We start from the raw sequence: 27,213 nt of genomic DNA on the forward strand, positions 1-27,213 counted from the left end.
AGCCGCTCTGTCGTTCGCAGCGAGGACCCGTGTGCAACAAAGTTGCCAAATAGTAATAGAATCGTGGCAGGGCGGGGTTTACTGGCTTGGCTTGGGCTGTGCAGGCTCAGCCCGCTCGGGGCTGCTAACGGGGCCAGGGGGCCCAACCCGGCGCTGCTGCTAGGTGGGGCCGCTCGGGGCCGGCCGCCGCTGCTACTGGGCTCAGTCACCCCAGCCTGGCGCAGCCCCATGGTGGCAGGCAGGGACAGAACCCCCCTCGCTCCTGCGGCAGTGGGCGGGGACGGAGCCTGCCTGCTCCTGCCGCAGCGAGCCCCCCGCTTACCCCGCGGGGATGGCGGCACGGGGCCCCCCGTCTCTCCCCCGGGCTGCAGCAGAGGAGGGAGGGAGGGAGCTCTCCCGCCTCTCTCCCCACCCCCCATGCTGCCTGCAGGCAGCCAGGCTCCACCCGCGGCTCAACAGAGTAACAATTTGTAACAGTCGCGAAATGCCGGCTTTTACTGGCAAGTTTCTTGACTCAGCACCTCGGTTTCCACTTCTGGGGGTGGAAATGTCAGAAAATTATTCACATATTAGCCACTCCTGAGTATTAGCTGCATTTCTGGTGTGGTAGCCAAATTTTAGTCAAAATGGTGCGGCTTGTATTTGTGAAATAACTGTACTTCAAGTTTTATGAGTTTTCTGCATTATTTTTATAGAATAAACTCAAACAACTGTTAAATGGGTTAAATTTATGCCTGATATGAAAAGAGCTGGGAGGCTAAATTTACTGACCAAAAATTATCTATTACATATTTCTGTGTTATTACTTGAAGGGCAAGCACCTGCAAACATTGCTCCATTCCTCCTTATTGCTGTGAAGCGGTTTTTGTGACCTTTTGTTTGGGTTTGTTGTTTTTGTTGTTTTCTTGATTTTTGTGGGGTTTTTTTGTTTGGTTTTTTTTTTTTTTTTGTAAGAACAACACAAGTGGCACTACTTATGTGTTATTTTGGTATTATTGTACCCTTATAGGAATGCATGAGAACTATTCAAGTTACCTCAGTTACTGCAAAGGGAATTCAAATGGTTAAAAAAGATGACATGCCAGGTGGATTTATGACAGCCTTCTAATTTGTTTATTTGTCTTCAAAATGAGGAAGGCTAGTATTCTACAGATGGGAAGAGATTTTTGGAGTGTGGTGTTTGGGATGCTGAAAAACATGCAGGCTGGTTGAGATGGATTTCATTTTTCCTGCAAAACTGTTGGAAGCACAGTGATGAGTGTATGGTGGGTTTTTTCCTTGATTCTTAATAGAAAACCTAATTGCACCTTAAAAAAACTATATTGCAAAAGTTACTTCTGCAAATATTTTTATAATGATGTCTGTTACAGAGTTGACTTGCAGTCATGTGACAGGAGAAGTCTTCCCAGATTATTTTGTGTGGAAAACCATTATTTTTAACTTACTTTAGAAGTTTATTTTAAAAAAAAAAAATTATTTCCCCATTTTCAAGTCAATCACGTCACTCTTTTTCTTTTGTGTTTACCATATTGTCTGTACATACAGTAATTTCATGATTATAAGCCGCACTGAGTATAAGCCGCACTTCCAGGTGCCAGAAACTTTTCATTCTTTGTCCATACATAAGCCGCACCTGATTATAAGCCGCACATTACAATACAGAGTGTGATAAAAGGTATCTATTCTATCACCATCTGTTGAGGGTGGGGGCAGTGATCCTTATCTCAACGGCAGATATTCTGCTAATGAGCCATCCATTGAAACCAGGCAGGGCATTGTTCTTTATCTTTTCACAACCCATCCTTCCTCCAGAGAGTCATTTTCTGCAAATGGCCCACTGAGTCCCACTGTGTGACTGATAAAATTACTGCATCCCATTGGGAGATGCTCCAGCCAGGGGGAAGAGCCCAGTGTTTCTTACCAAGATAAAAACAGAGGTTTTGGGACACTAAGGGAGTCCCTTTCTCCACTGGACTCCAGAGGAAAACTGGATTTCTCCATATCGCCTCTGGACCTTTAGAGGGAAATGCACCTTCTACAGGACCACTGCTTCGACTGAATCACATCTGTCACTGCAGGAGGATGCTACCAACACCCTGACTGACTGATGGGGTGTCAGGTTGTACTCTGATTTTGTCAGGGTTTGGAGTTTGTTTCTTTGTAGTACTGTATTTCTATTTTAATTTCCCTAGTAAAGAACTGTTATTCCTAATTCCCATATTTTTGCCTGAAAACCCCTTGATTTCAAAATTATAATAATTTGGAGGGAGGGGGTTTACATTCTCCATTTCAAAGAGAAGTTCCTGCCTTTCTCAGCAGACACCTGTCCTCCAAACTAAAAGAGCAACTTTTCTTTCTTTGTCCATATATAAGCCACACCTGATTATAAGCCACACTTTGGGTTCGGACCAAGATTTTAGTCAAAATGGTGTGGCTTATAATCATGAAGTTACTGTACTGTTGTTATTGCTTGGGGGATGAAACAACTTCTCATTGCTTCCTAACTGATTGTAACACTGAATACCGTGATGGTCTTGATACCATTAGATTGAAGATCCTGACAGCACCAAGTTCATCTGAAGGTGCTTCACCTGCTCTCCAAAATCCAGGTGCATCTTGCAGAATTGAACTTTTCTGAGATATGGTGATATGACTCAGCCTGGTATGGTCATACAGTGAACACAACAGGTGTTTTTATTGGTGTCTGCATACGTTAGATACCAAAGTACATACAGGTTGCCATTTTGCACTAAAAATTTAGTTTCTCATTCAATATTTTTCCTACCATGTCAGATAAAAACCTGAAATTTTGAGTTCTTCAGAGCTGGCTGAAATCAAAACAGTGATTTATAAGGAGGCTTAGTATAGCTCAGTGTAGAGAGAAATGATGGTTGTAGATCTACAAAGAAGTATGTGTTCTTGGAAGGAAGAAGTAAATTGCACAAATAATTTCTAAGATCTATATATAGCGTACTGAGGAGAAGACTTGTTGTAAAAGAGACCTGAGACTGAGTAGGAATTTTGTTTTTCCCTGAAGAAGAGGAACATATTTGCTTTACTGGATTTTTTAATTAGATGGCAGCTCAGAAACTGTCTGCTTTCTTTAATGAAGCATTCCTAGAATTGCTTAGCTGTAAATTAGACAAAAATAGCTGGTGTTCACTAAATTGACCATAAGTGTATATGTAATAAAAATACAGTTGAAGTGTATTCATCTAATTCTAAATTACTCTTCTGTCTCCCTCAAGGAAAAAGCAGGATCTCAGACAGGGGCTTTTCAGTGGAACCAGTATATGCCAGAGATGTTTTTCAGTCTGATTTATAGCATTGACCTGGAAATATGAGTATTTTCACCTTCAGGCGGACACCATTTTCTTTCCCCAGAAGTATCAAATGGCTGCAGATAAATAGTGCAAATTGGGTGCTTTTTTTGTCTTCAGTTATTTTACAGGTCTACTTTGAAAATTATCCTCAAGTTGTTTTTTAGCAAAACTATTTTCTTTTAGAGATAGAACTTACCTGGATATATTTCTAATATTATTGTTTTCTTAGTAACGTGGTATTGAAACTCTTAAGACTTCTTTAGATACAAACAACAGTCACTTTTTATTCAGCTAGAAGCTGTCTACTGGAGACCAGTGAAGCCAGAAGAACGATTTTTGGTTGAGACTCATTAAATGCAGCAGCCTCCTTTCCTTATTTCCCAAGAAAGTGATTGTTACTACCCAGTGCTGAGCATTTGGGTAATACTTTCACAGCAGAATGCTTGGTAGGATGCCATTGGGAAGTGTCCAGAGACTATTTTAAGAAGCTAAAATTCCAGAAGTATTCAGCTAACCTGGAGCTAGCTATAGTTTGGGCCTGTTAGGAAAGACATGCGATAACTGTGATAGTAAGAAAGATACAGATCACTGTACCTGTGTATACATAAGGTGTCATGATTCCAGTTTTATTCACAGGTTAATCTACCAGGATTACTGGTCATTCCTGGGTATTTCTTCTCAAAAGAAATGTTTGGTAAGATGTATGAATGGCCCATGGATGATTCTGTTGTAATAACCTCTGGTAGTCTTGTGGAGGAGTAGACAACCTCCGAGACTACCTCTGGTAGTCTTGTAGGAGGCAGGTAGCAGACTTCAGTGAATGAATAAATAAATAGTTTAAAAGACGTACTGTTTAATATTTAACAGTGGAGAATATTAGTTGCCATGTGCCTTATGCATGCTGGTTTAATGATGCATGCTTTCATTTGAATCAGAGGTGGTGTGGACAGTGAGTTTGTGCGGAACATGTTGTATTTGTGTATTTGATAAAAGCTGAAAAATCCTCAGTGTCTTTTGAATAAAGGCAGCATGAGTATTTTTTAATTTACCACACAAATGAGATGTGTACAATTGACAAATATTTCTGAAGTCTGTTTATCAGAAACCTTTTAAACCAAAGCAGACAGTCTGGATATGGCCTCATGAGGATCTCTTTTTCAAGTACAATAGCAGTTAGAGCTGCACAGCTGCAAGAGGTGTGGCATCAGGAGACTGACTCTTGATGGAAAAGGCTGTGGAACTGCACTATTGATTCTTGTGGAACAAGATTGTATTTTCTGAGTGTGAAATGGAGAGATTTTGTTCATCCATCGAATCAAATAATGGCATAGGTTGGAAGGGACCTTAAAGATCATCTACTTCAACCCCCCTGCCATGGGCAGAGACACTTCCCACTAGACCAGGTTACTCACAGCCCCATCCAGCTTGGCCTTGAATACTTCCAGGGATGAGGCAGCTACATCTTCTGTGGACAGTGTGTTCCAGCACCTCACACCTTCACAGTAAAGAATTTCTTCCTAATATGTCATCTCTACTTTGACCTCTTTCAGTTTGAAGCCATTCCCCCTTGTCCCATCACTACATGCTCTTGCATACAGTCTCTCTCGAGCTTTTCTTTCTAGGCACTGGAAGGCTGCAGTTAGGTCACCCAAGGCCTTCTCTGTTCCTGGCTGAACAATTCCAGTTCTCTCAGCCTTTCCATGGTACTGAGTAAAGTTTGTAGCTGGAATTATGAAAAATTTTAAGCATGGAGCTTATGTACACCTGTGCCTGAGAGTAGTGGAGCAGAAGACCCTTTAGGAAAATACATTTTAGATGCACACAGTTCCCTCACTGGAAGGGTAGGCCCATATCCCATTTAGGTAGCTCTTGCTCACCATTCTTGTCAGATTCTCCAGTGGAAACCTGCTGTGAATATGCCTAGCCAAGCACAACAATTGTGGTGTTTAAAGGTGTAAATAGAAGACATGCAGTGCATGGATCTGTATTTGAGGATAAATGTTCATCCACATGCTCAGGTGGAAAGGATTAGTTTTTTGTAGTAGATACAGTAGTTTCACGAATACAAGCCGCATCATTTTGACTAAAATTTTGCTCCCAAACAGGAAATGCAGCTAATACTCAGGAGCGGCTAATATGTGAATAATTTTCTGACATTTCCACCCTCAGAAGTGGAAACCGAGGTGCCGAGTGGAGAAACTTGCCAGTAAAAGCTGACATTTCGCGATTGTTACAAATTGTTACTCTGTTGCGCCGCGGGTGGAGCCTGGCTCCCTGCAGGCAGCATGGGGGGTGGGGGGAGAGGCAGGAGAACTCTTTCCTTCCCTCCTCTGCTGCAGCCCCGGGGGAGAGACAGGGGGACCCCGTGCTGCCTTCCCTGCGGCCTGGGGGGAAGGCAGGGGCTACGTGCTGCCATCTCTGCGGCCCGTGGGGTAAGCGGGGAAGCTCTGTCCCTACCCGCCGCCGCTGCCATGGGAGCGAGGAAGCTCCATCCCTGCCCACCGCCGCTGCTGTGAGAGCGGGGGGGGCTCCGTACCTGCCTGCCACCACGGGGCAGTGCCGGGCCGGGGTGACCGAGCCCAGTGGCAGCGGTGGCCGGCCCCGAGCGGCAGCGCCGAGCGGCTGCACCAGGCTGGGCCCTCTGGACCCGTCGGCAGCCCCAAGAGGGCCAAGCCTGCACAACCTTAGCTGAGCCAGTAAACCCCGCCCTGCCACGATTCTGTTACTAATTGACAACTTTGTTGCACGCAGGTCCTCGCTGTGAATGACAGAGCGGCTTATACTCGGGTGTGGCTTATTTATGGACAAAAAACTAAATGTTTGCCAACAGCCAGAGAGGCGGCTTATAGTCCGTGCGGCTTGTATTAGTGAAATTACTGTAATTCAAAAACGCAATGAAATATTGTGATGTTTATAATGTATTGAAAAGAAGTATCTTTGTTACAGAGCTTTGAGAAGAGTGTCTTGCTTAGTTTTAGAAGTACAAAAATCTACTGAGAAAAGCACTTAAAGGCTCAAAAAGTAAAGTAGAATATTTTGAGCTGTAAATTAAACAGAGTAGAAGCAGGCTGCCTGCTTTAACTCTGCCATAATCTAGAGAAAACAATGGTTGGGAGGTAGAAATTGTCCGTTTAAGAGGTCTGTTCAGTTATCTGTGGAGTTACAGATCTGAAAGCCAAGTTTTGTTGATGTGCAGGACATGATTTGTTTCTGCATGCCAAGACTTTGATTTTACGAAGCCCTGTCACTGATATTTACAATCTCTATTCTTCTGCAGACATTTGAAGTGGTGGAATGTTAGAATAAACTCTAACACAAAGTAAAATCATGTATATGGGTGGTTTAGATTTGTGAAATAGAAACTCAGAGCTGTAGACACGTGTTCCAGGTGGAACAGAACTGAGCCGCATTTTTTTGCTTCTCTGTTGTTTTTGGTTGTGTATATTTTATTTCAACCATTGCATTCTCAGTTGCAAGATTTTCTCAATTTTGATACCTCAGTGTTCTCACGGAGATGAACTTGCTTCACTTTTTCCACAGCAGTAATAATGTATTATTAAAAGGCAATAGAGAAGTCTTTTAAATAATTAATCAGGCTTCAGTAATAAATGAACTAAGGGGAAAAATGAGAGAAAGGAAACAATTGAAATAAAGATGAATTTTTATTGACAGTATATTGTTGAGGTTTTTTTCTGAGCAGATCCTTTAAAACTGTTGATTGCGCACATAAACTATAGATCAGCTTTCCATCATTTATGGGAGACCTAGACTTTGGTTTATGCAGGAAAAACATCCCAAATGCCCCAAACCAAAAATCACTAAAGAACCAAAGCAAGCCAAACAAAAAGCATTTTATTCGTCAATCACACAGAAGAAAGCTTAAATTTAGCAATTATTCTGCTTGAGGGCAAATGCTCCCAGATGAGTTACTGGCTTTTAAATTGTGGTGAGCACTGGATATCTGACCTCTTGAATATTTTGTTTGATTACATTTTTAAATTATTGAAATATGAAAGTAACTTTATTTTTCTGTGCTGTTGAAAGCTAAAAAAGCACTTGCTATAGTTAAAATCTTCTGAACAACCAGGAGAAATCCACAGTGATTTTAACTATATTAACTATTTAACTGCCACATAAAACTACACTGGAAGTTGCAGTGAAAGTATGGCTAAGAAGTCCATACTCAGAGAAGCAGCCAGCACTCACTCAGATCTCTCAAATGGGATTGTTTTTCATTGTCCAGATGATGGCAATTGACAGGAGGCTCTGTCTTTGCAGGACATCACCTGGATCAGGGGAAATTCTACAGACCAAGACTTCCCAAATTGCATTTGTTCTCAGATACAGTTGGTCTGTGATTCTATGTAATCACTCCAGCATGTGTGATCATTGCTACTGTTTACCTTAAACTCCATACAAAACACCTCCTTTGTTAAATGTGTATGTAAGACTGTTACACGTTATGTTATCTACATAGGCAGAAATAATTTCTCTTGATGACCAGCAGGTCTCTTACCCATAAGCAAATTGATATTTCTGCAGCAGCAACTGCATGAGTCAGCTGTTGGATCAGTCAGAGTCCTGACCCTGACCTGTTCACAGAGCCCTTCACTTCAGATGCTAACTGCCTAGGATGGTAGTTAAAATGATAAGTGAAGCTTACCAGTTGTCTTGGGCAGAGGAGGAGCCTTTCGGGGGAATCTCTTCAGGCTCCCTGAAATTCCTGTGTGGAGACGTCCTGTAGAAGCTGATCAAATGTGTTGTTCTGAATGAGCAGTTCAGCCAGTAACCTTGCCTCAGGTCACCTTGTCCTATCATGTATGCACGAACTGACAGGGGGCAGGTCCTGGACCACCCAACAAACTGATGGGTAAGTGCACAGGATATGTGCAGAGGCAGTTATACCAGAACTACAGTACAAAGTTAAGTTTTATCTGTAATTCCAGATTATAAACTGAATTGCAAAGATTGTGCCACAGTATGCAAGTATGTGTAAAGTGCTAACTTGGTATAGTTTCTTTCAAGCCCACCATTTTTAGCACTATACTTAAAACAGATTTTCAGCAAAGACAACCAATAATCATTAGCTTTTTGCTTCATTCTTTATGGGGATTTATGTCAACTAAAAGCTATGGTCTCAGTCTGTGTTTTAGTGAGCAGAATTCAAGCTGTACAAATGGCAGAGGGCACTGCCATCACTGTTCTAAAACCTGTGAGATTTACTGCCACAGTTGTCCTGATAAAGGCAGTTCTTGTGGTAGAATGCATCTGACTATACTTGTATGTTGGACCTGAAGAATCCATAGTGTTTGGACCTTTTCCTAGCATGTGTGAATTTTTTTCAGAACACTATCTCTGAAATAAAAACAAAGTAAAAATTAAAGCCTTGCTTCATCACATTGTCTCCTGAGCTAATGTACAAGGAGACTTTGCCATACATATGCTATAATACCTGTCGTGTCAAATAAGTAATGCCCTGTTGTTTAAGTGAATCTTGAATTTCTGAAGTATTTGTTCATTTGTCCACACATATGGTCCTATAAAAAAGCTCTGAATAAACTACCTTTTTCAAAACCAAAAATGACCAGTGCTGTTTAACATCTTCGTGTGAGCAACATGGACAGTGGTATTGAGTGCACCCTTGGCAAGTTTGCCAACACCAAGCTGAGTGGTATGGTCAACACACTGGAGAGAAGGGTTGCCGTCCAGAGGGACAGGGGCAGGCTTGAGAGGGGACCTGACCTGGGATAGCCTCATGAAATTCAACAAGGCCAAGTGCAAGGCCTGCACATGGATCAGGGCAATCCCAAACACAACTGGAAAAACTCACTGAGGGCAGCTCTACAGGTAAGGACTTGGGGATACTGGTCAGTGAAAAACTTCTTACAAGGCCATGTAGCGCTATGACAAGGGGGGACAACTTCAAATTGACATAGTAAGTTTATATTAGATACAAGGAAAAATTCTTTACTATGGGGCAGTGTGGCACTGGCACTCACATTCTTGGAAAAGTTCAAGGCCAGGCTGGATGGTGCTTTGGGCAACCCAGTCTAGTGGAAAGTGTCCCTGTCCATGGCAGGGGCAGTAAAGTTTAGATGATCTTTAAGGTGTCTTCTAATATTAAAGATTCTATGATTCTCGGATTTCATCCCCTCTGTCCTAGCCTTGTGTGTGACTGTGTGACCCACAAGCTGTACTGTCTTCAAATGATCTGCTGCTGAAAGCACATAAAACAACACTGCATTTATAAAGCAAGAGCAAGTGGTTGTATTTGAAGGTGTTTCTGTTACATGTCTCTTCATGAACTGTATAGGAGACAACTGGATTGACCTGGATAGGTTAGATGCAACACAATCCTCTCCTTTTACAAGTTCTGTTACTAAATCCCTCTGCACAAGAGCAAGGAAGTTTTTTCAGGTGGAGTGGATTGCATGTTAGTTTGAGTCAAAACAACGCCAAAATTGAAATGGAGAATTTTTGGATGTACCAGGTTGAGTGTCGTAAGCAAAATGTAAGTAGATATTCAAGAGAAAAAGGGATAGCTATTACTTTTTGATTTCTGCACCCAAAAAAATTTCTGAATTCCATTGATAGACATAATATGTGCCTAGTAACAGCATGTCGTGTCTTTACTGTGTTTGTTCTGACAACTTCGTTAGACTTCTGAAACTGATGACAAATGGCAGTCAACAGTCACTAAGGCTTTATTTTAGACTTGGTTTAGAGCAGCTGTGCAAATTATGTATCCACTAAGATCCATCAAAATATCACTCGTTATTGCTGTGACTGCATTCTTTCCTAGTACATTATGAAGAGTACCTCTAGAAATGCATTTTGATGTCAAAGAACTGAGTGTTAATTCTTCAAAGACTGGATTTTCGTGCATGAATGTTTTCAAGGATGGTTCTCATGTCATGTCATGCAGCAGACTTTGTAAGATGATTGATATTTGGGTATGGTAGTTCTGGTTCTTGGTTTGTTATTTTTCAGGGGGTTTGGTTGGTTGGGTAGTTGGTTGGTTGGTTGGTTGTTGTTCAGGGGTTTTCTCTCCCAAAATAAGTATTTGAGCAGATATACAGAGCACATAGAAAGCTGTGTAATAACTTAGTTCTGGTACTCTCTAGAGGAAAATACTTGAGTAAAGGCACTTACAGTGGAGTAACTGGAGTGGTATAGTATATATAGTTACTGTAGTAAGTGTTGTATACAGTATATAGTTACTGGAGTAACTGTTAGTACATTTCAAATTATGCACAACTTCTTAATGCTGAATGTGTGGTTTAAAGGAAATTAATTTTTATCCTTCAGTGCGTGAATATGACAGTTTTCAACCATTGTAGAGCGCTTTTTTGTATGTACGTGTACACATTTGATGCTTAAATTGATTTGTTTCTTATTTAAGGCTTAATCCTACAATGTTTAGATGTCATTGTTGTTCTATAGTATTATCACCTTCAAAATTTATTTCTAATGCAGAAATACTGCATAATTATAAAAATGTGAGCACTATGAAAACTCCTTATGTAAATAGGAGTTACCTTTTGCGCAATTGCATCACTGTGGCACTGTTGACTGGTAATGACACAGCAAGTCAAGGGAGCCTGTATCTCTCCCACAGCCCCTGCTCGCGTGCTCTCTGCGGCAAGTAATTCTTCAGTCTGATGGTGCAACCACACGCCAGCTTTCTAGGGACTGTTTCACAGCTGCACATTCCTTTGTCTTGCAAAGTTGTGATTTAGAATACAGGGAGATGCAGGGGCTGCTCTCTAACACAGGAGATACCTGTAAAGAATTGCTTCTTAACTCTTTGGAAACCTTTAGTAGTTAACTGTAATTTTAATACTTAGTTGCTGTCTGAGATAGAGGAATGTCTGTAAAGAGAAAGAAGCAGAGAAGGGAGTTGTGTTTTCTTCTTTCATTTCAAATCTAAGGGAGACTAAGAGAAACTTTAATGTGTGGGGTTTAGTTGCTGTTCTTGGTTTGGTTTTGTGGATTTTTTGTAGACTATTTTATGGAACTCAAATTTTCAGATGCAGAACATGAGGGTGAAGCTGCTGCCAGCTCAGACCTCTGGAAATGTCTCCCTTTTCTCGTATGACTCACTGGCTCAGCGAAAAGCTATGTCATGCTGTGTATGAAAAGATAAGAATAGCATTTGACTTGTTTTGCCATCAGTGATAAATTGTTGAGCTGGCAAAGCTAGAGCTGCACTCTTCCTATGTTAAGGAGAGTAGAACGCCAGGGCTGGTGGGCTAAATACCCAGCTGTAACTAAATGTTAAACTTCCCTTTTGAGGATTTCCCTTTTGCCTTCGACAGACATGTTTTGTAGGTATCTCCTTAAAATCTGCCTCTAAAAATGCATGCTGGGTTAAAGCTTTGTACTCTCTTTCATTTCAGTCAACTTCATTTATTTTGCATTCTGTGTTAATGTGTCACACCTTCATACCAGGGCCCCCTACTCTGTACTTCATCTACCTTGCTGCAGCTTTTTCATATCACCAACATTGATTAAGAATTATCTATGATTAGAATATCCTTTCCCAGAACATTCTTCCACTTTATCAAGATACTTGCTGATCAATTACAGACAGTTGCTCCCCTGAATTGTTTGTGGAAAAAGAATGGTGAAATCTGTTGTAAAGAGCATGTACTGAGCTCATAGCATGAACTGTTTAATATTTTCCAAGTTTTTACTGTATCCAGTACGAGGAATCCCAGTCCTTGATTACACTGGTATTGAATTGTGATTTAATATATTAATAAATTCTTGAATACATCAGTATTACCCTGCACAGTTTATTAATGTTATTTTCTAAGATAAAGGAATAACAATTACAGAGAGCTGCTGTGGCCTTCCTCTGCTCAGATTAGATGAGTTTAGCACCTCAGATTAGTTATATGTTGGAGCATGTGGGCTTAAGGGGAAATTTCAGTCTTTTCTTCACTTTTCCCAGTTTGCCAACTAAATAAACTTTAGCTGAATCCCTGTGGGCTGCTTAAGGTCAATTCACTTGACTCCCATCACAGCTTACTCTTAAGTGACTTTACCTTTTCTTTCTTAAAATGTCAGAGCATAGGATGTAGAATATGAAAAAATAATTTCTACCTCAGGCACTCACAATATCTTTTGGTTTTCTTGTCATGTCTAGTCTCCATCTCCAGATTCCTCTTCGCCTCGAGGTGCTGAATCATCAAGCAGGCAACATCACCAGGATGTCTGCAGTACAGCAGAGGCTTCCACTAATAAAGAGGTAGAGTAAAAACTTTTTAAAAGCCACTGTTCATGCTGCCTATGCATTTTAATTTTCCTTGCTCTCTTGTACCTGTGCAATCTCTTTTCTTTTATCTTTCCTTATTCTTCTTTGCCTTATTCTTACCTGGCTATCTGACTGAGTTTCTAACATACTGAAGACTCTTTGTTATGGCATTTCTGGCTCTGTGTTCAGTTGTCACTAAATCTGTTTAACAGGCTGCAAGTAACTGATTTACCAAACAGCCAACATCGCCTCTGTAGCAGAGACGTAAGAAGAAGCCCTTTCCTTTTTTCTCCCTGCTACGAAGGAGTATTTGTCAGCTAGATGAAAAAGTGCTTAAATTAAATTAATTACATAATAAATTATGCTGCTTAATATTTTGTCATTGTAGAAACTGACCTGCAAGTGATTGTTAGTCAGAATTCAATTCCCGACTCCAGGCTTCTCAGAATAAAGCTGCATAGTTTGGGATTTCTTCCCCTCATCTGGTAGTGCTTTAGACTGCAATAGTTCCACCAAAACTAAATAAGGGTGACTAGAACTGCTTATAGTGTAAAAAGAAAATAATTTGATTGAAGAAGGATTTGGATTAGAGTGGCAGCTTCTGTAAACAGAAAAAAACTGCAAATATTTTTTTAAATAAATTTGAAAACAGTCTAGAAACTACCACAACTACCACAACAAAATACTATATTGTTATTGATAGCAATACACAAGTTATCTTTCAGAATTAAATCCTCATGTACTCTAAGTGGATTAAAAATGAAGCACTATTTAAATAATCCATTTGTTCCTTTTTACTTTTGCAAATATCAAGGGATAGGAAAGCTTGTAACATGTATGTAATTGTACCAGTCTGAATTTGCATTTAGAAAATAAGGAAAAAATTTCAAGACTGAAGAAATCTGTAATTTTTCATATCCTGAAGTTTTCAACTATAGATCATGCCTTTAAGTTTTCATCTGCTTTGCTGTTAGCTTATTAAAGACTTAAGCATTCTTTACTACAGACTTTGTCACTATGTATTCTATATTCTAGCTATTTTTGGGTATCAATAAACTTACCCAGAGAAAGAAAATAAACAAAACACTATTGATTTCAGTTGTTAGGATGCCTACACATAGCTAGAGAGGTGGTAAACCAGGTTTCACTGTAGGATATATTGGGCTATTAATGTCCCTCAGATGGGAAATAATTCCCACTTTATTTGATATGCAAAAGTAAAAGTGATAAAAAAACCTCATCATTTCTGGATTTTTAGATCTTAGAGAAGCCTTTTTATTAAATATAAATTTATAATACCAGATGGCCACAAGATTATTGAAAGTAATAAAACATTAATGACCTTGATATTTAATTATTCATGGCTATGTAAAATTAAAAGGTGTAGGTTTCCACCTGTTGGTAACTTTACCTGTTTCTTTACTCTTCTAGTGGTTTTTCTACCTGGGTAATGAACAAGAAAATTGAAATTGAGTGAGAATAAAGACATGTATATGATAGTACTTTGCACCACTCTATCCTGAAAATAAGTTGCTAGTTAGAGTGCTGAACAGTTGCTAAATCTGTATCATAGATTTTGTTCAGTGTTTAAAAATAAATAAATACTTTGTAAAGTATTTATATATATAAGCTGCTTCTCGTGTGTAGGGGATTTGTCCTCTATGCTTGTTAGAGCCCAATATTTGAATCTCCCTTTTAACACTACATCAGCAATTATTTCAAACAGTTGTTGGAGTCTGTATGCATAGGTGGTTCAGTAGGAGCATTCATCTGAAGAGGTGAAAGAGCCACAGATGAGAAAAAGCATGTCTGTGTCCTCACAGCATCTTAAATTCATTGACAGCAGCAGATGATTGATTATTGACATCTTTATCAATGCTAGTACAAAATCTGAGGGACTGGATTCTTGGATTTTCAGCGCAGCTTAATAATTTTCATAGGGAGTGAAAAGAACTTACAGCTTGCACAGGCTCAGCTGTCTGTGTCACATGCCTTTTGTTTTAAATTCACAAATTTTACTTTATAGCAAGACATGCATTATTGGTTAAAAACATTATTTGTTATATCAGTTTTCCATATCTTACAAAAAAAAAGTTATCCTTGGGGTAAGTCAGTCAATCTGTTGCGTAAATGTCACCTTTGTAGTTTTAGCTGTTTTTTCCACTAGTACACAGACTCTGGTAAGTTGCCGGTCATGAAGAATAATAATTTGGCATACATTTCCATGTATATAATCTAGAAATATACTGAAAATTACTGAAGATTTTATGCATTATTCTGATAATGTCTTTTAATAGAATTATATTAAGCAGTCATTGAAGTTACTGGTAGTACAATCAGTTATAGATTTGTTAGCTATCCTCTTACCTCCCTATGATAGCAGCAGGTACTTCAATATATCCATTACCAGTTATATAGTGCCACACACAATTTTGTTTGATACGTTTTTGTATGTGGTGTTCATTATTGATCAAACACAGTGATGGATCTCACTCACTGAAAGTTGTAGCCTTCAAATGTCTGAAGGGTTAGTCTCACAGTCTTTCACAGAAAATACCAGTAGGATGTATGGTATTACTTTAGTGTGTGTATTTACATGCACAAGTCAAGTTTCTGTTTATTTCTTCACTATGTGTGTTTGGTGTTACCAAAAGTGGTTTTGTGCTCCGTATGGTGTAAGCACAGTTAGTGGTGAGGTCCTGGTGAATCCGGTTATCCCACAGAGTAGGGGCTGCTCCCAAACCTGTTAAAATCTAGAAAGTTTTTTGTAGGTTCTGTTAATGTGAGGGATAAATCTAAAACCATTCCTTATGAATAACAGTATTTTGTTAATGATGGTTGCAGTCATGAATTATAGCAGTAAAGTACAATTTTTATACTCCTGTATGCATTTAGTTGTAGTTGGAAGAGCCAGTATCTTTGCGGTATTATGTACAGTAATTTCACGACTATAAGGCGCACCCTTTTGACTAAAATTCTGGCCCAAACCTGGAAGTGCGCCTTATAGTCTGGTGTGCCTTATATAATGGACAAAGTTACGAAATTTGCCGACCGGAAGTGCGAGCCACAATGGAGGGGTGGTGCCATGGGAGCGCCGAGTTGCGAGGTGGGGCGGGAGTGGGCGGTTGAGCCGGCAGGAGCCACGCAGGGAGGGAGGGAGCTGGCGACCGCGGGTGGCTCCAGCGGCCAGGAACCGCGCCAGGAGGGAGGTGGCCAGCGGTCCCGACTGGAGCGCTGGGAGGGAGGCGGCTGGTGGTCCCAGCTGGTGCGCCGGGAGGGAGGTGGGCGGCCCCAGCTGGCATGCTGGGAGGGAGGCAGACAGCCCCAGCCGCCACATGTGGTTGGAGGCGGCTGGGAGCCGCACTGGGAGGGAGGGAGCCGGTGGCCACAAAAGCCCCGAACCGCGAGCCACGACCACCCTGAGCCAATCTGGAAATGCAAGCTGCGACTGCGCCACGGCAGCCCTGAGCCACCCCAAACTACGGGCGGCCCCAAACCACAGGCAGCCCTGAGCTGCTGTGGACTGTGGCAGCCCCGAGCTGCGCCTCGCCCACCGGCTCCGGGGGCGGGCGGGAGTGCCGAGGCCTGCTGCACTGGGGGGGCGCCTGGGGCTGTGTTTAAAGGCTATGCCAATCCGTGAAAAATGTTTGCAAATTGAGCACCTGCCAGTAATTCATTACTTTGTTGCACACAGCGCAGCTCCTCACTGCAAAAAAAAGAGTGCATCTTATAGTCCGGTGCACCTTATAGTCATGAAATTACTGTACTTTCCTGTATATTTCTTCATTATTAAAAGTAGAGCACCTATTGTAGATAATTAATGCATTAGTGAAGACCAACAAGTATGTGAAGTCCAGTCTTAGCATATTGTCTACTAGATAGATACAAATGAAATATAATGAATTTACTCTAGTAGGTGCTTAGATTTTGGAAATACTAAATATAAATAATTACAATTGGTGTTCTGCCTTTACTACTAACTGTAGCTGATCTAAGTTTGGGGTGTTTTTGGCACAGAGAAATTTTTAATGCATATTTGTGCATGCTATGTTCTGTTTGAAATCCTTTTTGTCTTAATTACAGTCCAGAAAAAGCTTGGCTTCATTTCCAACGTATGTTGAAGGTAAGATAGTTCTACAGTTTCTAAATGTTTTTTCACATCAAAAAACCCACCTCTATTTATAATGTATAAAATTTTACTTTTATTTACTGAATAGAAAAGCTTCAAGGGTTGGGTGTGCTGATTTAGATTAAATTTTCTCTAATTTAGAACCTGAGCTAAATCCTACTGTGTTCTTTCAGAAATTTGGGAACATGGAACTTTTAGTTTTTTAGTGTTTCATTGATAGTTTCTGTATCAGTTGTGCTGGTTATTTTCCTCATTACTACTTGAAACACTGCTTTCTTTATGGTATTTATACAACTTACAAGGATGTGTATGGACAAGGAAAACAGACTAAGCAAGAAGACTGTAGTGCTCTCTCCAGCATTGATTTCAATTGACAGAGTCAGTCAAATCTCAGTTGGATTTTTAGCAGGCCTACCAGTAAAAATCTGCTTTGCTTAACCGCTACATGCCCTCACATCTCAGATTTAAGATTTCAATAGTGCTGAAATTTTTCAGAGTGATGTGAAAAAGCAAGTTACCTGCCACATGAACTATTACCTTTTGTATGATTCTGCGTCATCTGTAACTGCAGGAAGAACACAAATTATGTACAGTTATGACAAAAATAGAAAATAGGAGTTTCATTGGTTTTTTATATGCTTTTCCCCTACAGTGGTTGTTCCATGTGCTTGATGAAATTTTAGAAATGTAGTTGATGTAATACTTTATTTAGACTTCCTTATCACTCCTTGGATTGCTTGACAGTGTGCTGTATTTAATTGACTATGTGATCATTTTCTTTAGACTGCAAATGGATTGTTGTTGGTCTTCAGAGTATAAGATAGATGCCTGTTTTGGAGTCTCTGGCCAGAGACTTAGCTAAGCATCGGAGTTTTGCAACAGTGAAGGATCTCTCTTAGAATTTAAATTAATCTCCTGTTAGTAGTCTTGTCTATCAAGAGCTATTAAAAATAATTACCTCTGCATTAGGAAAAAAAAACCTGTAAACTAACATTTTCTTGGTTCTTGGTCCAGCACAAAATTCCTTAAAATTACAAATGTTCCATTTTTATGCACCAGCAGTCCAAGAAAAATTTGCCAGCACCTATGCTATGCTTTCATTTAGGTAAAATAGTTTTGGTGTCAGACATAATAAAAGGAGGAGACATTCTAAAAAGCAGTGCTGTCTGTGTGTTCACCTCCAGTGCAATTGGAGCATGTACCTTTTTTGGGTTTATTATGCCACTTTCTTGCTTTCTTGGAGTCTTACACCTTTGTCCTTTTTTTTTTTCCTTTTTTCTTCTCATTTTGATCAGAAATTTTTACTATAAAGGGTTTTTCACCCTTTGTAGTGAAGTGGTGGAAGTGGTGAAAAGACCTCGATGTGTAGAGTAATAAATAGCAACATTTAAAATACTGTGTGATTTCTGTGCAAATATGTAGTACTTCCAGATGCATGAATTTCCCTTAGGAAATAACTCAATTTCTTTGGGTCATGTGCTTGCAAGTGACTTGTTCATTTTGAGAATTTTCCTGATACATACTGCCTGAGCAAACTGCACACTGGAGATGAGCATCATAAAATTGCTGGTCATAAATTTTTGTATTTAAAGAAGTTATAAAGAGGACAAGCCTGCTTACAAGATTTATACATGTGCTTCTTTCTGTGTGTATAGTTTCACTGTAATATTTATCTCCAGCTCTTTTTCTGTTATTTTAATCATAATAATGACTTGCTTTTCCTTGAGGCCAAAGCTACCCATGCTCATTCTGAGAGGTTCTTAGTCTCATATGTTATTAGAACAAAATTTGCATTCTGAGTAATTTGAAAATTAAAACCCCATCGCCTTACAGTTCAGGACACCCCTGGATTTTTTTTAGAGGAAAAAAGAAAGACAAACATAAACACAGGTGTTTTGTCATAAAATGTGAGCATATTTACCATGAGGATTCTTTAATATGATTTGTGTTCTCACTTGTCTTGAACAACTATTGTTTATCCCTTCTAAGAACAGGAAGTTTCCTAGGTTAACCAGCCTCCCTTTTGGTTCATGACAGTTTTTTAACATGATGTCAAAATGGAACATTTTCATGTATAAAATGTTTAGATAAAACTGCTGAGCACCAAAAATCTTGCAAATCATAAGTGTTCATTGCATTGCTTGGTAATGAACACTTTACATCCCCATCAGTTTCCACAGAAATTGATGGGTGTTGGATCTGTGAGGATCTGTGGACTAAGAGAGTTGCTTTTCCATCAAGAGATCCTGTCCCCTGTGTATTTAACATTTTTATTTAATTCCGTACTTTACCACAGTATCCTTGTTAAGCCTACTCTTTTTAAAGGTCTGTGGCATAAAAATATTGAGATGTGCATTATGTGTAGAGCATTCCCAGGGAGTTTGTCCTGCCTGTCGCACCAGCTGTGATTAATGCACAAGCAAGAAAGAGGCTGATGGCTGCTATGGAACTGCACCTTTCCTCTTTCTGTTTGTGACTGTTGGTCTCAGAATTGCAGAGCTGTTTTTGATGTATGAAGAGCAAGCTGAGTAACTGTCCCTTTATCACAGTGAAAAATCACAGCTTATTTTGCTCCAAGTTGATCCCTACTAACAAAAGAATGAGCTATTGTGAGAAGCAGGCTGTATTATCAATTGTAGCTTTTGCTGGAGATAATGTTGTATTGGATTAGCGTAGCAAGGTTTTGGTAGTGAGGTGGCTAGAAGGATATCCTCTGTGGGAAGCTTCCTGTCTGTCTAATAAGAGTCAGTGCTAGCTGGCTCCAAACCAGACCCGCTGGCCAAGGCTCAGGCCATCAGTGATAGTGGTAGCACCTCTGGGATATTGTATTTAAGGAGGGGGAAAAGACTCTGTACCATTGCAGCTGCAGCCTGAGAAGAAAGGGCTGGGAATCTGTAAAAGAAAGATCTCTGAAGACTAGGTCAGTGGAGTAGGAAGGATTGGAGGTGCTCCAGGTGCCAGAGCAGAGATTCCCATGGAGCCCATGGTGAAGACCATGGTGAGGCAGTTGTGCTCCTCCAGCCAGTGGAGGTCCACAGTGGAACACATACCCACAAGCCAGCCCCTAGAGGACCCTATGCTAGAACCTGTGGATGCCCAAAAAAAGTAGGCTATGACCCCATGAGAATCCCAGGCTGGAGCAGGCTCCTTGCAGGATATGTGGCTTAGTGGAGAGAGGAGCCCACCTGAGCAGGTTTGTTGGCAGGACTTGTGACCCTATAAGGAGCCCCCACTGGAGCAGTTTGTTCTGAAGGATTGTCTCTTGTGTGAGGTGTCCCATTCTAGAGCAGAGGAAGAATGTGAGGCCTCTTCCCCGTGATGAAGAAGGCAGCATGTGATGAACTGACCACGGTCCTCATTCCCCATTCCCCTGTTTCTCTGGGTGCAGTAGGTAGAGAAAATTGAGAGTAAAAGTGTGTCCAGGAAGAAGGGAGGTATGGAGGAAGGTGTTGGAGCATCTGTTTTTATTTTTCATTATTCTACTCTGACTTCATTAGAAATAGATTAAACAAGATTCCACAAGTGCAGTCTTATGCCCATGACAGTAGCTGATGAGTGATTTCTCCCTGTTCTTGACTTGCCCCATGAGACTTTCATCATGTTTTCTCTCCCCTGCCCTTCTGAGGAGGGGAGTGATAGAAGGGCTTTGTTGGGCAGGGTCAACCCACCACAAATTTTGATATAATTTGTTTTATGATTTGTGCCTTTGAAAGTACTGGTTGCCTTTTTGTCATGCTAAACTGAAATATTTCAGAGGAGGATTTGCAGCTATCAGCTGCAAGCTCAAGTTTCTGCTTTGCTGTTTAACTATGATTGTCTTCAGTGATAGCTTTCCTGTGTTACAGTTCCTGGACCTTGTGATCCTGAAGACTTAATTGATGGAATCATTTTTGCTGCCAATTACCTTGGTTCAACTCAACTCCTTTCTGATAAAACTCCGTCCAAGAATGTGAGAATGATGCAGGCTCAGGAAGCTGTCAGCAGGATCAAGGTGAGGAGTAATTTCTGCTGCTTCCTGTATGGCTGATTTATGATTGTGGGTATGAACTTCTTTCTTACACATTAATTTTTTCAGGGGGTGTTATCTGTAGTTTCAGAAAGGTGTCTCTGTTTTCCTTCTACAAAATGAATCGTATATTTAATGCCACTTTTGGAACAAGATTGATAAGGGGATGTTACCAGGTCATTTTAATTCACTTTGGTAGTACTCATGTCATTACAAATACTTGTTCACTAAACCAGAATCTGAGGCGAGTGGTGGTCAAAGTTATATGTTATCTAGGTGATGGCTGCAGTTATTTTTGACCTTTTTGTGGATAACTGGTTTCTCCACACGCAACAACTGTAAGGTGTATTTAAAAAAAAAAAAAAGAGCCTGTGATGTTACAGAGAAATGTAGAAAAGTATTTTGTCCTGGAATCTGAAAGATTTTGTTTTGAAAGAGAAATTTTGACTGATTTCTGTACAGACTATCCCCAGCAATGGGAATACTGTTTAACTGTGTGTTACAATTATGACATTGTCAGCTGAAATTAAGGTGTGTGGATGAAGTATTGCATGGTTGTACAGGATGCTGCAACATTCCCACTACCCATGCATGACTGGCTAGTCAGCACACAGCTTCACCTTCTGCTGATTCAGCTGATCAACACAACCCACTCTGGGAATTTTTCTTAGTTTAATATCTGTGTGTTTTTCTTTTCTTTTCTTTTCTTTTCTTTTCTTTTCTTTTCTTTTCTTTTCTTTTCTTTTCTTTTCTTTTCTTTTCTTTTCTTTTCTTTTCTTTTCTTTTCTTTTCTTTTCTTTTCTTTTCTTTTCTTTTCTTTTCTTTTCTTTTCTTTTCTTTTCTTTTCTTTTCTTTTCTTTTCTTTTCTTTTCTTTTCTTTTTCTTTTCTTTTCTTTTCTTTTTGGGTTCCAACTCAGATTTGGTGTGCCATTGTATAAAAGAGAGAGGAAGAGGAGAGGAGAGAAGGTTATCAGCAAGACCAATTGTATTGTCTGTTAAGGTCAGCTGATGCCTCCTACTCTTGTTACTCCTTCCAGTGCTTTCCATGGCAGGTGTTTGGTTTAATCTCTGTATGTAACTTTGACACAAAGTAGAGCCATTGAGACAACTTCCAAAAATTGTAATTTTGCTGGTGTTCAAATGCATAACTTCTTGTAACCTTGTCTCTGAAAATTTTTAAACCCTCACATTTTAGAAAAAGCAGGAATTAGTCTTTATGTTAGAGATTATCCTTCACCATCTCTGTAGAAACCTTCACTAACCTGAACAACTGAGCCTTCTGCAATAGAGAGATTTATCTTTGTTCACTGGGGACTCTGGATTAAGTGACATTCTTTAAAAATATATTTCACAGAGCTTTTTCAACAATGGCAGGTCTTTCTGAGTTCTCCCCAAACCTCAGTGAAGAGTTTTCTGTATAGAGTCTGGTTTTTTTCCTGCTCTGGGCAAATTAAGTTGTGCCCTTCTGTTTAGTAGTCTCTTTTTGTTCCATCCTGATGCTTAGCTACGTATTAGAAAACTTGTCTGATTTGAATAAACAGGAAGCTAAAGGTGAGGAAGAGAAGGGAGAGAAACAAGGGCTTTGGTAAGGCTGAATTTAGGAGGGACACATCACTGGAGGGTGAAGGGAAAGATTAGCATCAGCTCTCGTAAGAAATAGGTATCAGGAGTACAGTTTGAACCTGGGGCTGCACAGGGAATTTGCACCTAGAAGGTAAAGCTTGTGTAGGAATACACATTAGAAAAAGATTGCACAGATATGGTAGACAAAAATGAAACAATTGATTCAAACTGGGCATATGAGTTGTAAGATTATGGAGTCTTTCTCTGATACTAAATGTATTTTGTAGAAATTTGCTAACAAAATACCATTCTAATGATTCTGTTATGCCTCAGCATTTCTCTGTGTCAAAACAGAAGAAATCTATTTAATGCATTTCACTCATAAACCCCATAATTTGTGCAACTATGTAAACCAGCAGGCATGCATATCCTTTCTTATAGTATATTTGTATCAGGCTTGAGGCCCAAGTGATTGCATTTTTGACCTGGTAAAACTCTAGCTGGTATATTTAATTTCCTGAAACTGTACACAATGCCTTTGAACACTTCTTGGACAGTTACTGCTTTCTGCTTCTAAGAAAAACTCAGGCAACCCCCGTGCACCTTAGGCTCTTTGACTTATTAGGGTTGATTTTAGGTGGTTTTGTTGCTGGTTGCCATTGAGGCTGAACCTTTTCAGAGAGAAATTCATTATAACAGATGGACTTCCTTCTGCCAGATTCATCACGTCATCAGATATTCTTTATCCCAGATGTGTAAATTACGGCTTGCACAGTGACTGTGAAGGTTGTACCCTACTCGTGTTTGTTTACAGAGTGCCATACAAGTTGCATGCCAACCATTTCTCCATTGTTGAAGAAAACTTATGGGTGAATTAAGAATACGCTTTTAAAATACACAGACTTGAAGCTGAGTATTAAAAAGGGATGAAGAGCTTTGTTTAAGCCCTGCTATTTATGCCTTCAGATACCTTTTGAATTTAATAATCCCTTAAGTGGTGCCTTTTAGCAGAACCTTCAGATCCCATATTCTTGAATTTGGAATGTGAACAGACTTCGGAAACAATTCTTCATGCTTCTTCTTTAAAGAAGTATCTTTTCAGCTTAAAATACAAGAGTTGGGTTTTTTTTTTGCTTGGCCTTCATCTCTTGTGAAGTCCAGTGACTGCTTTGAAGGTGTTGATCAAATGTAGTTAAGAATATTTCATGTGGAGGCACTTCTAGCTTGCTATGCGAGGTTTGTACATTTCTCGGTAACAACTGGTTTAATTTCTGCGTGTAATGTAGCATAAAACCACTATGTGGATATTTAGTTTAGTATTTCACACATTTTCACACACTCAGTGTCCTCTCAATGCTCACAGAGTTGCAGAACTTTATTTGTAGAGACTAGATGGATTGAATAAACTTAGGACCTCTCTGTAGCAAAAGCAGAAGCTCGTTGGGTTTTGATGTTTTGTGTTTTGGAAATTGCATCTATTAAATAAATACATTTCACTTACCTTAAATAAAAATCCTGAGTTCTGTATATTAAAATAAAGTGTGTAGATTAGGCATATTCTGTTGTTTTTTTCTTATAGGAATACAGAAAGAATCTTTGATTTGAGTTAGCAAAATAATGTGGTGATAAAGAGAATTTGTCTAATAAAGTATCTTGCATTGAATTATCCTAATTTTTCTGTTTTTCATGGACCATAACTTTCTTTGTGACATTTCTGTGCAGTGTTAAATCACTTATTTAAAATGCTTGTTCCATATCATTGCCTTACTTTTACGAAATATTTGAAAGTAGTTCTTCAATATGCTTCCATATGAAGAACAGAATTTTCAGTGTGTCAAATCATAGTATATTTTGATAAATTGTTGATTCTACATTGTAGTGCTGTAGCTCAAGGATTTCCCCCCCCCCCCCCTTTTTTTTTTTCGGGCCTGTGCTTTTCTTCTTTTGGGAGGTCCATCATTCTAAAGTTTAAGAAGGGTGAGAAAGAAAGGCTTGATTTTGGAAAGCAGTCTAAATGCTGTATCTCAGGAGTGTCTCCTCCTTGCCCAGTGTATGACAGGCAGCTGTTGTTCAAGATAAGTGTATTATTTCTAAGTATAATTTAAGTTGAGAGTAACGTAATGAAGAGCCTGCCATGTAAGACAGTTTTAATTGCTTTTGCAATGGTTTGCAAGCACCTGTTGGAAAATAACCTATCAGGCTATAAAATACTTGATGTTTCTGTTTGTAAGTAAGCAGCATGGCCTAAACTTTAAGTAGCTCCTTTCAGATTTGTTTAGACAAAAGATTTAAGTTGTGAGCATCAGTATAAAATGTTTAATATGTCTCATGATTCAGGCCTTCTATTTGCTCTTCATAAAAGTAGTTAGTGCTGAATCTATGTGGAGCTTGTAACTATAAGCCTCCTTCCCACCACAAGCATACCTGTAAAATTAATGAGCAAAGAAGTGGTTGCTGTTGGAAGTTAAGGGATAACTGCCACCGTGGTGAGTATTGCATTCCTTCAGTGAGCAAGTCTCTAAACACTGGTTTGAATTCATGTTTGCAAAACTGTGAAAATTATGTTTGTTTGGGTTGTTAGTAGAAACCTCTTTTAAGGTGTTTCTGGAGCTGAAATACGTGCTCCACTGCTTGTTTGAAAAATGTGATAGTGTGGATGTATCTTTGTGTAGGTGTCACAGGAAAATTTGTTGACCAGAGACATTGTGTGAACATTGGTACAAGTATTTGCTCAGAAGAGGGAGAAAATTAAGGTGACAGTTACCTTCTGTAATTTTATTTTTCCAGGAAAAAATAGTATAGTATTAGGGAGGTTATTTTTTTTTAAGTCTGTTGAAGTATGAAATCTAAAAAAGTTGTGATAGTAAGGCATAAAATTTTTCTCTCACCTTTTACATTGGTGTGCCTTCAAAAGAAAGAACCTCATAGTCTACACTTCTGTAAGTGAGAGGAAGCTCTGTTCTGTTTCTTAAATCACCCTCCTACCCACCAAAACAACTGCACACAAAATAACCTTGTTTGTTGCAAGTAACATTTTAAATGAAAAAAAAAAACCTTTTGTGTTCTTCCTGACTCTTTTGGTGGTGTTTCTTTTCATTTCTGAAATTATTTGTGCTAAACATGAAATTGTATCATTTTTGAGCTAAAAAGAAAAGGAGAGAATTAATCTAAGTGGGGACTAATTTAGACCAGCTAGTAGTTGGTGAGCCCTGATATTAGTTTGTAGATTCCTGCTTGACTTGGAGTCTCTGTAAGTTCTTCTCTAACTGTTCTCCTGTCTCTGTTTGTTCCATGCTAAGCAGATGGCCCAGAAATTAGCCAAAAGCAGGAAGAAGGTGCAGTACAAACTCCATCAGCTTGATGTTATGCTTGTTCTTTTGTTTTCTGGGAGGGTTTTTTCCTTTCTTTTTTTTTGTGGTTTTATTTTCTGCATCCAGCAAGGTTTTTTCAGATTTATTTCTGAGCCTTCATACAAGTTGACATATTTGGAAAATCACTTGCCTGATTGGCCATTTTTTGTTGCTTATCATTAGCCATTTCATGTTAGAAATAGAAGAAAGATTGGATTTATCAAATGGTTAGAGGCAGTACCCAAAACACATTAAAGAATTAGGACTGACATGGCAAAGGTTTAAACTCTGTAAAATGATGGATTAAAATGAACTGTGGGTTTTTTTCAGTTTTTAAACTTTTTTTATTTATTTTATTTTTCTGTAAGAGTGCTTTGTTTGACTCACAGAGATGTCAAATTGCTGGATGCAAAAAAAACGTTTATGTCTATACATACAATAATATACTGAGATTGACTCATCTTTGTAATGAGTTTTGTTTGTGGAGCTTTCAATTACTTTTTAACAAATGTAATTTAAAAAATACTACAAATGTTTGCTTTCTATTAACAAAACATGACTTCTAAAGTGGGTTACTGCTTGAAAAGTATGTTGTCTGACTGTGAAGGTCCTCTTGCCAGAACTGCATTTCGGACAGCTCAAACAGTACCTCCTGTGGTACAGGTTTTTCCATTGGTCTTGGCAATCCCTGCTAGCCCAAATAGAAATTCCCCAGGCAGGAGATGCTGTTAGGCCTTTCTATGGCTTGTATCAAAACCTTATATGAAGTGGGATTCATAGCATGCAGAAAATGGTAAAATCATACTGTGTTTCAAGAAATCTTTATGGTTTGTGTTGCAGTCAGGTATAATTTTACTGAATCAGGAAAAATAGCAGGCAAGCTTTTAAAAGGTTAACTTTTTTTCAAACAATACCCAATTCACTATCACATATATGATATAGTTTCCACATCTTTGTGTTTATCTTTTGCTTCTGCAGTCTAATACTCTATCCTGCATTGCTGGTGGCTGTGTCTTAGTGCACCCCTGTACGTGAACTAACATCATTATTAGTAAGTATGTTATCTAGTGTGTTTGTTTGACTCTAGTCCATTTACTTGCAGGCTCCAGAAGGTGAATCCCAGCCCATGACTGAAGTGGACCTCTTCATTTCTACACAGAGAATAAAAGTACTGAATGCAGACACACAGGTATAGACATAGACAGCTTTGTCAGTATTGTTGGAAGAGACTTTCACCTACATGCTAAAATTTGTCTTTAAAATGTGCTAGCGCTTGTATTCCGCTCTAGTCAGAAATCCATGGTCAAAAGCCACATCATACAGGCAATTACTCTGGTGTATCTGAATGTAGAAATAATTAGAATTTGTGGATAAGATAATTGAAGTCAGTTTATGTCTTCTAAGCCATGCTGCATCAAGTATTGATTGTGCCTAGAGTAGCCCAAAATATTTAGCAGCAATAATTTGTTCATAGTCCTCTATTCATACATGCCCAACATATGCAGGTTCTGCAGCTGAGTGTGGTGATGTGCTTTTCCACAGGAAAAAGCCCTGTAAAACTTTCTTTTTGTTTTATTTTTGGA

The 27,213-nt window shown here is 39.4% G+C and overlaps 1 protein-coding gene across 2 annotated transcripts in view; it reads left to right on the forward strand.

Moving 5' to 3' along the window:
- APBA1 (amyloid beta precursor protein binding family A member 1) overlaps window positions 1-27,213 on the forward strand; it is a 90,368-nt gene that overhangs the window by 48,115 nt on the left and 15,040 nt on the right. Inside the window, exons 3-7 of one of the 2 annotated variants that reach the window (XM_033085040.2) lie at window positions 12,475-12,576; window positions 16,666-16,705; window positions 20,557-20,702; window positions 25,583-25,615; window positions 26,733-26,819. In XM_033085040.2, coding sequence (XP_032940931.1) covers window positions 12,475-12,576; window positions 16,666-16,705; window positions 20,557-20,702; window positions 25,583-25,615; window positions 26,733-26,819 — 408 coding nt within the window. The remainder of the gene's footprint in view (window positions 1-12,474; window positions 12,577-16,665; window positions 16,706-20,556; window positions 20,703-25,582; window positions 25,616-26,732; window positions 26,820-27,213) is intronic. The other variant, XM_033085041.2, reaches the window with a different exon arrangement.

Source organism: Catharus ustulatus, chromosome Z (genome assembly GCF_009819885.2).
Source record: "Catharus ustulatus isolate bCatUst1 chromosome Z, bCatUst1.pri.v2, whole genome shotgun sequence".
Classification (NCBI taxonomy): domain Eukaryota; kingdom Metazoa; phylum Chordata; class Aves; order Passeriformes; family Turdidae; genus Catharus; species Catharus ustulatus.